The sequence below is a fragment of the Rhinopithecus bieti genome, unplaced genomic scaffold (genome assembly GCF_001698545.2).
Source record: "Rhinopithecus bieti isolate Rb0 unplaced genomic scaffold, ASM169854v2 scaffold_64915, whole genome shotgun sequence".
Taxonomy (NCBI): Eukaryota; Metazoa; Chordata; class Mammalia; order Primates; family Cercopithecidae; genus Rhinopithecus; species Rhinopithecus bieti.
The window spans coordinates 17,730-29,424 of record NW_016825936.1 but is presented as its reverse complement, the minus strand read 5'-3'; the positions used below and the strand labels follow the sequence as shown (position 1 = coordinate 29,424).

Genomic DNA, 11,695 nt, shown 5'->3' with positions numbered 1-11,695 from the left:
TTTTTTTTTTTTTTTTTTTTTTTTAGTTCTTCATAGATTCTTGTATTAGGGTTCTCTAGAGGGACAGAACTAATGGAATACATATATATATATAAAGGGGAGTTTATTAAGTATTAACTTACATGATCACAAGGTCCCATAATAGGCGTTCTGCAGGCTGAGGAGCAAGGAGAGCTAGTCCAAGTTCCAAAACTGAAGAATTTGGAGTCCGATGTTCGAGGGCAGGAAGACTCCAGGATAGGAGGAAGATGTAGGCTGGGAGGCTAGGTCAGCCTCAGTCCGTTACATTTTTCTGCCTGCTTTATATTCAATGTCAGCTGATTAGATGGTGCCCACCCAGATTAAGGGTGGGTCTACCTTCCCCAGCCCACTGACTCAAATGTTAATATCCTTTGGCAACACCCTCACAGATACACCCAGTATCAATGCTTTGCATCCTTCAATCCAATCAAGTTGACATTCAGTATTAGCCATCACAATTCTTGATATTAGTTTTTTGTCAGATGCATAGTTTACAAATATATTCCCCCATTCTGTTGGTTGTCTGTTTACTATGTTGATAGTTTCTTTTGCCTTGCACAAGCTCTTTAATTTAATTAGGTCTCACTTGTCAATTTTTGTTTTTGTTGCAATTGCTTTTGAGGACTTGGTCACAGATTCTTTCCTAAGGCCAATGTCCAGCAGAGTATATCCTAGGTTTTCTTATAGGACTTTTATAGTTTTAGGTCTTACATTTAAATCTTTAATCCATCTTGAGTTAATTTTAATATATGGTGATAGGTAGGGGTCTAGTTTCATTCTTCAGAATATGATTTAGCAACCTATCCTGGCACCATTTATTGAATAAGGAGTCTTTTCTCCATTGCTTATTTTTGTAGACTTTGTTGAAGATCAGTTATGTGTGCAGCTTTATTTCTGAGTTCTCTGTCTGTTCCATTGGTCTATGTATCTGTTTTTATACCAGTACCATGCTGTTTTGGTTACTGTAGCCTTCTAGTATAGTTTGAAGTCGGATAATGTGATGCCTCCAGTTTTGTTCTTTTTGCTTAGGACTGCTCTTTTTTGGTTCCATATAAATTTTAGAATAGTATTTTCGGCCGGGTGTGGTGGCTCAAGCCTGTAATCCCAGCACTTTGGGAGGCCGAGACGGGCGGATCACGAGGTCAGGAGATCTAGACCATCCTGGCTAACATGGTGAAACCCCGTCTCTACTAAAAAATACAAAACACTAGCCGGGCGAGGTGGCGGGCGCCTGTAGTCCCAGCTACGCGGGAGGCTGAGGCAGGAGAATGGCGTAAACCTGGGAGGCGGAGCTTGCAGTGAGCTGAGATCGGGCCACTGCACTCCAGCCTGGGTGACAGAGCGCCAGACTCCGTCTCAAAAAAAAAAAAAAGAATAGTATTTTCAATTTCTGTGAAAAATGATGTTAGTAGTTTGATAGGAATAGTATTGAATCTCTAGATTGCTTTAGGCAGTATGGACATTTTAATGATATTGACTCTTCCAATCCATGAACATGGAATGTTTTTCCATTTGTGTGTGTCACCTCTGATTTCTTTCAGCAGTATTTTGTAGTTCTTTTAGATATCTTTCACCTCCTTAGATATTTTCCTAGGTATTTTATTTTGTGTGTGTGTGTAGCTATTGTAAATGAGATTGTGTTCTTCATTTGGCTCTCAGCTTGAATGTCATTGGTGTATAGAAATGCTACTGATTTTTGCACATTGATTTGGTATCCTAAAACTTTACTGGAATTGTTTATTAGTTCAAGAAGCCTTTTGGCAGCATCTTTAGGGTTTTCTATTTATAGATTCATATCAGGAAAGAGATAATTTGACTACTACTTTTCCAATTTGGATGCATTTTATTTCTTTCTCTTGCCTAATTGCTCTGGCTAGGACTCCAGTAGTATGTTGAATAAGAGTGGTGATAGTGGACATCCTTATGCTGTTCCAGTTCAAAAGAGGAATGCTTCCAGCTTTTGCCCATTCAGTATGATGTTGGCTGTGGGCTTGTCATAGATGGCTCTTATTATTTTGAGGTATGTTCTTTCGATGTCTAATTTGTTGGGTTTTTTTTTTTTTTTAAATCATGAAGGATTGCTAGATTTTTTTTTTAAAGGTTTTGCTACATCTGTTGAGATGATCATAAGGTTTTGTTTTAATTCTGTTTATATGGTGAATCACATTTATTGATTTGCATATGTTGAACCAGCCTTTCATTCCGGGAATGAAGCCTACTTGATTGTGGTTTATTAACTTTTTGATGTGCTATTGGATTTGGTTTGCTACTATTTGTTGAGCATTTTTGTGTCTATGTTCATCAGGGATATTGGTCTATAGCTTTTGGTTTTGATGTGTCTTTGCCAGATTTTGGTGTTATCATTATGCCGGTTTCATAGATTGGGTTTCATAGAATGAGTTAGGGAAGAGTCCTTCCTCAATTTTTTGGAATAGTTTCAGTAGGACTAATACCAGCTATTGGTATATCTGGTAGAATTTGGCTGTGAATCTATCTGGTCCAAGGCTTTTTATGGTTGGTAGGTTTTTTTTAATTACTGGTTCGATTTTGGAACTCAGTATTGGTCTCTTCAGGGTTTCAATTTCTTCCTGATTCAATATTGGGAAATTGTATGTTTCCAGAAATTTATCCATTTCCTCTAAATTTCCTAGTTTCCATGCGTAGAAGTGTTCTTAATAGTCTCTAAGGATCTTTTTTATTTCTGTAGGATCTGTTGTAACATTGCCTTTGTCATATCTGGTTGTGCTTATTTGGATTTTCTATTTTTTCTTTGTTAATCTCACTAACAGTCTATTGATCTTGTTTATCCTTTCAAAAAACCAACTTTTCGTTTCATTGAACATTTATATGGATTTTGGAATCTCAATTTCAAGTATTTCTGCTTTTAGATAATTCTTTTCTACTACTAGCTTTGGAATTAGTTCTTGTTATTCTGCTTCCTCTAGTTGCAATGTTAGATTGTTAACTTGAGATCTTTCTATCTTCTTGATGTAGGCATTTAGCACTGTAAACTTGCCTCTTAACACTGCTTTTGCTGCATCTCAGGAATTTTGGTATGTTGTGTTTCTGTTTTTATTTATTTCGAGGAGTTTTTTATTTTGTTTTGTTTTGCTTTAAATTTCACCTTGTGTTGTTTACCCAAAAGTCATTCAGGAGCAAGTTGGTTTAATTTCCATGTAAAATTATGTGGTTTTGAGGAATCCTCTTGGTATTGATTTCTACCTTTTTTTCCACTGGGATCCAAAAATATGCTTGGCGTTGTTTCAGTTTTTAAAAATTTATTGAAACTTGCTTTATCGTCAAGCATGTGGTTGATCTTAGAGTATGTTCCACATGCAGATGAGAAGAATGTTTATTCTGTGGTTGTTGGGTGGAGTATTCTTCTGTAGATATCTATTAGGTCCAATTGGTCAAGTGTCAAATTTAAATCCAGAATTTCTTTGTCAGTTTTCTGCCTTGAGGGTCTATCTAACACTGCTAGTGGGATGTTGAAGTCCCCCACTATTAATGTGTGGCTGTCTAAATCTTTTCATAGGTCTAGAAGTACTTGTTGTATGAATCTGGGTGCTCCAGTGTTGGGTGCAAATATATCTAGCATAGGTAAGTCTTGTTGAATTGAACTCTTCCTCATTGTGTAATGCCCATATTTGTCCTTATTGCTGTTGGTTTAAAGTCTGTTTTATCTGATACAAGAATAGCAACCCCTGCTCTTCTATTTACTGTTTGCATGATAGGTTTTCTTCATCACTTTACTTCAAGCCTGTAGGTGTCATTACATGTGTGATGGGCCTCTTGAAGATAATAGAAGGTTGGGTCTTGTTTTTTTCTTTTTTAAATAAAAAATTATTTTATTTTTTAAATAAATAAAAATAAATAGAAAGTGGTTCTTGCCACCTTGTGCCTTTTAAATGGGTACATTTAGACCACTTACATTCAAGGTTACTATTGATGTGTGAGGTTTGAACCTGTCATGGTGGTGTTTGCTGGTTGCTTTGTAGTCTTGATTGTGTAATTGCTTTATAGGATCTGTGAACCTCTGTATTTATGTGTTCTTTTATGGTAGTAAGTATCATTCTTATGTGTGCATGTTTAGAACTTCCTTGAGCATTTCTTGTAGGTTCGGTGATGTAGTTTGGGTATTTGTCCCCACCCAAATGTCACATTGAAATGTAACTCCTAGTGTTGGGATTGGCCCCTATTGGGAGGTGATTGGATCATGTCTGTGGATTTCTCATGAATGGTTTAGCACCACCCCCTTGATGCTGTCCTTATGATAGTGAGTGGGTTCTTGCAAGATCTGGTTGTTTAAAAGTGTATGCCCCTACTGCCTTCCCCTCTCATTCTTGCCATATGAAATGCACATTCCCTTTTTGCCTTCCGCCACGAGCAGAAGCTTCATGTGGCCTCCTCTGAAGCAGATGCTGGCATTATGCTGCCTGTACAGCCTGCAGAATAATGAGCCAATTAAACCTCTTTCCTTATAAATTACCCAGTCTTGGGTATTTCTAATAGCAATTCAAGAACAGCCTAACACGCTAGGTCTAGGTATACCAGATTCCTTTAGCTTTTGCTTGTCAGGAAAGACTTTCTTCTTTGTTTTGGAAGCTTAGTTTGTCAGAATATAAAATTTGGGGCTGGCATTTTTTTTTCTTTAAGAAGGTTAGAAATAGGTCACCAAATTATTCTGGCTTGTAACATTTCTGCTGAGTCCATTGTTAGCCTGTTATTGGTGTTCCTTTTTCTCTAGCTGTCTTTAAGATTTTTTTTTCACGTTAACCTTAGAAAGTCTGGTGACTCTGTGTCTTGGGGATGGTCATTTAGTATTTCACAAGGGTTCTCTGAATTTCTTGAATTTGTATGTTGACATCTCTAACAAGATTGGGGAAATTTTCATGGATTATATCCTCTAATATGTTTTCCAAGTTGCTTATTCTCTCCTCTCTCAGGCATGTCAGTGAGTCATAGGTTTGGTCTGTATTTTTTAGAGCCTTTCTTCATTTTTTAAATTCTTTTTTTTTTTAAATTTCTGAGTGAGTTGATTCAAAGGACTGGTCTTCACACTCTGAAATTCCTTCATCAGCTTGGTCTAGTCTGTTAATAAGGCTTTCAATTGTAGTGTGAAATTTCTGTAGTGAATTTTTCAATTCCAGAAATTCATTTTGGTTCTTTCTTAATATGGCTATGTTGTCTTTCATTTCTTGGATCATTTTTCTTGCTTCCTTGGATTGGATTTCAATTTTCTTTTGGATCTTGTTGAGCTTCCTTACCATCTAGATTCTGAAATTATGTCTGTTATTTCAGACATTTCAATCTGGCTAGGATTCACTGCTGGAGAACCAGTGTGATCTTTTGGAGGTAAGGAAACACTCTTGACTTTTGATTTTTGAATTGCTGGAGTTCTTGGGCTAATACCTTCTCATCTGAGGGGGCTGGTATTTCTTTCTTTTCTTTCTTTTTATTGAATTCACTCTCATTTGGTTAGGGCTTTTTGTTTCTATATTCTTTTTTTTCCCTTGAGAGTTTGACTGTGATGTATGTAGTGTGTAGTTGATTGGCTTCATTTCTGGGTGATTTCAGAAAGCTAAGGCTCTGTATGGGTTCCTTAGTTTCCTGCATTGGGTTTCACAGGCATTATGTGTTGAAGAAATTTATTTTTGTTTGGTGTTGTAATTCAGGCTGTGATCCAGTAGATGGTACTTAAAAGTAAGGACCAACACATAGTCTCTCAGCCATGTACCTGTTTGCATTTCAGTGTGTAAGCAGCAGTGTTCTGGAGAGGGAAGATGGGCAGTGAAAGATGACTCCCTCACCAGGTCTGTTCTCAGGCCTTGGTGGAGCCCCCTACAATTACTGGAGCCATACCTGCATTTCATTAGCCCCAGCAGGGGCTTTGGCGAGCTGCACTCCCTCCTCACTTAGGGGCAGTTCAAGCTGAAGGTTAGGTCACCAGGGGACCCACAACTTTCTGCACACTCATTGGTCCTCTGAGTTCGGCAGAGTCAGAGTGTGTTTGGGGATTTGTCTGTTGTGGTTTTGTGATGGAGTGGGTCAAAGGTGGGGGATCCCCAGGCATAGCAGTGGTACCACAGATATGCAGCTTGTGTGGCACACACAGCTTGAGCTTTTTAGCCCAGCAGTTGGCTGTGGGGCCTGCCTAGCTCATGGTCCCTTGACCTGGTGGGTCTCTTTCCAGCATTCCAGCATCTGCCCTAGGAGGAGCAAGCCTGACCAGCTAGGCTTGTCCCAAGACTTCTGCACCCAGATCATTGGGCTGTTCCAGTTGTTCTCTACCATAGGACTCCCTGAGGAAGAGGCTGTAGCTGGCTAACAGACCACACCCTTGCCAGATCCATCTTCTGGAGTGGGGGATGCCCAACTCCCATGCCATCACATGATGAACCTGCGCCATGTTTTTCTCAGTGTTCTAAGCATGAGGGCTCCGGCTCTGCTCAAGCTCAGGTCACAGATCTCAGCTTTATACCCCTGGGTGGTATAGTTGAATCCTGGGGAATTGGGACTGGGCCAGCCCATGATTTTGTTCTCTAGCCCCTCAGGGTGAAGCAACAGCTGTGCAGGGGAGCTAACCTGTTCCCAGACCACCAGTAAAACAATCACGTAGGGCAGTGAAGGCTGTGCTATGGGCACCCTGTTGTGGCAGCAACCAGGCAGTGGTCGTGGGAAGGGCTAGTAAGCAATGGGGGCATGTAGTTCAGATGGACCCAGTCTCCCAGGAAAGGCAACCTTTGCTTTCTCTTGGTCTGGCAGACAGCAGGAGCTATAGTCACTCAGAGCAAAATAGAGGGCATTGGTGGATGGGTGCCTATGGTCGCCTTTTGCCACAACTGCACTGTGCGTCAGGAATCCTGGGCTCCGTTCGGGTTCGAGCACTGCCTCTGCTGATCTCCAGACAGTTCCCCCTCCAATTCAGATGACTATGGGGGTCGTGGGATCTCTTGTAGCTAGGATCCCAGAGTTCCTTTACTTACCCCTTCCTTAGAACCAGGAGCTAGTTCTGGCTCTCAGCGACTGTGTGCAGGTTTCCCAGCTTCCTCCCTCTTCACTGTGATCTCTGTGTCAACTCTCTATCAATTTGCAGCATTTCCTTTCAAAAGTTCTGTTCAGTGGGATGGTTTACTCAATATTTTAGTTCATCTTGGTGGGAGAGGCATTTCCCAGCTGCATCTATACAACCATATTAGTTGTATCCTACTTTGTTTCTCTACAGATCTGCCTTTTCTGAACCTTTCACATAAATGGAATTATTTATATGGCCTTTTGCATTAGTCTTTTCATTTTGCATAATGGTTTTCAGAGATTTGTCCATGTTGTAGCCTGTATCAGTACTTCATTTCTTTTCATTGCAAAATAGAATTGTTACATGAATAATGCCATATTTTGTCTGTCAATCAATTGATGAACATTTGTATTGCTTGTATTTTTCTGGCGATTATGAATAGTGCTGTTACACACATCCATATACAAGTCTTTTGTGTGGACATGTTTTCATTTCTCTTGGGCATATACCTGGGAGTGGAATTGCTGGGTCATATTGTAATATTATGTTTAACTTTTTAAGAAACTGTCAAACTTTTCTAAAGTGGCTGTACCAATTTGCATTCTACCTCCAATATATTAGGGTTTCAGTTTCTGTATATCCTTGCTAACACTTATTATTGACCCTCTTTAACTATAGCTATTATAGTGAGATTGAAGTGGTATCTCATTGTGGTTTTAATTTGTATTTCTTTCATAACTAATGATGTAGAGCATTTTCTTTTGTGTGCATATGGGCCATTTATATATCTTTGGTGAAATACCTATTTAAATCTTTTGCCTATTTTTAAATTGGGTTTTCTTATTATTATTGGTTTGTAAGTTATTTTTGTATTCTAAATACAAGTTCTTTATTAGATACATGATTTGAAAATATATTTTCCCCATATGTGACTTGCTTTTTTCTCACGTGTGGCTTTTGAAAAAGTGTAAATGTTTTTAATTTTTTTTCTTTTGAGACAGAATCTCACTCTTCTCACCCAGGCTGGAGTGTAGTGGCTCGATCTCAGTTCACTGAAACCTCCACCTCCTGGATTCAAGCAATTCTCCTGCCTCAGCCTCCTAAGTAGCTGGGACTGGAGGTGCACACTATCATGTCCGGCTAATTTTGGTATTTTTTTTCTTTTTTCAGTAGAGAGGAGGTTTTACCGTGTTGGCCAGGTTGGTTTTGAACTCCTGACCTCAAGTGATCTGCCCACCTCAGCCTCCCAAAGTGCTGGGATTACAGGCATGAGCCACTGGGCCCAGCCAGCATTTTTAATTTTGATTGTCTAATTTAAGAATTTTATAGTTTCAGCTCTTAAATTAGGAATGTGATTCATTTGGAGTTGATTTTTATAGATGGTGTGAGAAAGTTTTACTTATAAATGAATAGGTAGACTTGACAATACAAAAGAACATTTTTCTAATGTTAGTGTCTGAGGACTCTTTTCTTTTTTTACTCACCTATTTTACCTATGAGTAAGATAACAGATCCAACTGAGAAGGTATTTAATTCACTCCACAAGCATTATCATTTGCTGTAATTTAGCTAATACATTCATTAAGCAAGTATTCGAGGATAGAATAGCCTTAAAGTAATATTTCAGTCATTTTAAATGACAAATAGACCTATTTACTTTAACATGCTTATAATCTTGTTTAACAATTATAGCTAAAGCTATATGTACATATAAATTACCTTAGTTTTTTAAGCTTGTAGACATTTTATAAATTCTGATTCAAATAAAAGTGATTTTAGACTTGATACTATCTTGTCCACTAAATTGGAATCAATTCCAATAGATTTTTAATTTTGTATGAAAAGACAAGTCGTTTTACTGATAGTCAACCTTCTACTTAATTCTGAAATTTGGCTAGCTTTCATTTCATTATTTTTAATCTTTGTATAATGATTAGTCTTTGATAACTAGTCAGTGCCTGACATAAAGCACACTAAAGTGTGAAAGCACTTTTTTGTTTGTATTTCCAAATGAATAGCAGTTAAGAGAAATAGAAGTCAGTTGCCCTGATCACACTAATGTTTTTAAAATGTAACGCCACCTTTTGAAGTCATATAAATTTAATACTTTAATGGAATATGATGGTATTAATAATATTTCATTTGGAGAATAAGTCTGTAGACTCGTACAAACTTATGTCTTTGGTGATTACATAGTCACAAATAACATGGTTAAGCATTTGTAACGTTCATATCTTTGTGAATAACTGCTAAGAATTGCTTTCTTATGCCCTTAGGCTTGGCCAGTTTGTCATATCTTGTTGGCATTCTTTTTTTTTTTTTCTCTTTTGGTAACTACACAAATCTCACTACGTTGTTTGTGTTATTTAAATAGTTAATCCATTTAGAATTTCTATAAATTAAATGTGTTAGTTAATATCTAGAGGCACATGTGAAATAAATAATTTTAAAATGTGTAACTCTTTATATAGGAAAGTATATGGATTTTATTTGCATATCATAACATTTTAACAAGAAAATGTTCCATTTATTACTCGAACAAGACCAAAAAAACAATTTTCTATTTTGTTCCATATTTTGAAAGATTTGTTTTCCCTTTTAGATGCAGACCAACAACGAAGAGAGAAACTCAAAAGGAATTAGCACGATGTGAAAAGAGTTCAAATTAACTAAAACTGCCATGCGAGCCAATTCTAAAATAATTCCAAGTCACTTTTAACACCTTACAAAAGGTAAGATAGTATTTTATTTTTTCAAAGCAAATGTTTCTATGGTACTTCATTAGTGGTACAATCTGACTTTGTTTACTATAGTTTAGGGTCAGCAAATTTTTCCTGTGACGATCCAGATAGTTAATATTTTAAAAGGCTTTTCAGGCCATACAGTTTCTGTCACAACTACTCTGCCATTGGAAGGCGGACATAGACAGTACATAAATAAATGGGCATAACTGTGTTCTGCTGAAACTTTATTAACTGAAGACACTGGGTCAGATTTGGCCTGAAGGTTATAGTTTGCAGACTCCAGTTACAGGTTTTTTGTGATACCTTCAAACATCTGGTTAAGTAAGTTCTATTCCTAGTTTGTGAAGTTTTTTTTTCCCCTTTCTGCTGAATGGATATTAATTTTATGAGATGCTTTTTTGCATCTCTTGGAATGATGATATTATGATATAATTTTTCTCTTTTTAATCTGTGGTTTTTTTGTTTTGTTTTGTTTGTTTGTTTGTTTTCTGATACAGTCTCATTCTGTTACCCAGGCTGGAGTGCAGTAGCATAATCTTGGCTCACTACAACCTCCACTTCCTGGGTTGAAACAATTCTCCTGCTTCAGCCTCCTGAGTAGCTGGAATTACAGGCACCCACCACGACTTCCAGCTAATGTTTTTATTTTTAGTAGAGATAGGGTCTCACCATGTTGGCCAGGTTGGTCTCAAACTCCTGACCTCCAGTGATTCACCCACCTTGGCCTCCCAAAAAGTGCTGGGATTACAAGCATGAGGCACTGTGCTGAGCCTCTTTTAATCTGTTAGTGTAATGAATTACAACAATTGACTTCAATGTTAAACCAACTTTGCATTCCTGTTGTCCTGGTACATTACCTTTTTTATTCATTGCTAGATTTAGTTACTAACATTTTGTTTAGAAATTTGGCATCTATCCGTTATTGATACTGGCCTGTCATTTTCATTTTTTCTACTCCTTGTGTCTGGTTATGCTAACCTCATAAAATATACTGGGCACTGTTTCTTTTTCTGTACTCTAGACTAGCTTGTGTACATTTGGGTTTATTTGTTCCTTAAATTCGATGGAACTCAACATTAAAATTGTCTGGGCCTAAAGTGTTTTTTTAATGAGAAAATTTTTGACTACTGATTCATTTTTTAGGTCATTATAGAATAAATTCAGTGTTAGATTTATGTAGGAAGTTGTTCATTTTATGTAAATTTTTGGCAGAGAATTGTTCATACTAGTCTCTTAATCTCTCCTGAATATGTATTATTTCCTCTTGTTATTCCTAAGGTAGTTTATTTGTACCTTCATTCTTCTTCGTCATTCTCATCAGAGATTGAGTCAATTTTTTTAAAGGACAATTTTTTATTGTGTTAATCTTTTCTATTGTATTTGTTTTCTGTTTTGTTAATATCTGCCTTTTTCTTTATTTCCCTCTTTGACTTTCTCTGGGTTTACTTTGCTGTACTATCTCTAATTTTATTTAGGTTACTAATTCTCAGCCTTACTTCTTTGCTAGTGTAAGCATTTTTTTTTTTATTATTATACTTTAAGTTCTAGGGTACATGTGCATAACGTGCAGGTTTGTTACATATGTATACTTGTGCCATGTTGGTGTGCTGCACCCATCAACTCGTCAGCACCCATCAACTCGTCATTTACATCAGTTTTAACTCCCAATGCAATCCCTCCCCCCACCTGCCCATAATAGGCCCCGGTGTGTGATGTTCCCGTTCCCAAGTCCAAGTGATCTCACTGTTCGGTTCCCACCTATGAGTGAGAACATGTGGTGTTTGGTTCTCTGTTCTTGCGATAGTTTGCTAAGAATGATGGTTTCCAGCTGCATCCATGTCCCTACAAAGGACACAAACTCATCCTTTTTTATGGCTGCATAGTATTCCATGGTGTATATGTGCCACATTTTCTT

At 37.5% G+C, this 11,695-nt stretch overlaps 1 protein-coding gene across 1 annotated transcript in view; it reads left to right on the top strand.

Moving 5' to 3' along the window:
• Positions 1-11,695, top strand: part of SPATA7 (spermatogenesis associated 7) — a 59,621-nt gene that overhangs the window by 32,378 nt on the left and 15,548 nt on the right. The window contains 3 exon segments of the mRNA XM_017863235.1: positions 9,639-9,672; positions 9,674-9,736; positions 9,738-9,768. Of these exon segments, the coding sequence (XP_017718724.1) occupies positions 9,639-9,672; positions 9,674-9,736; positions 9,738-9,768 (128 nt within the window).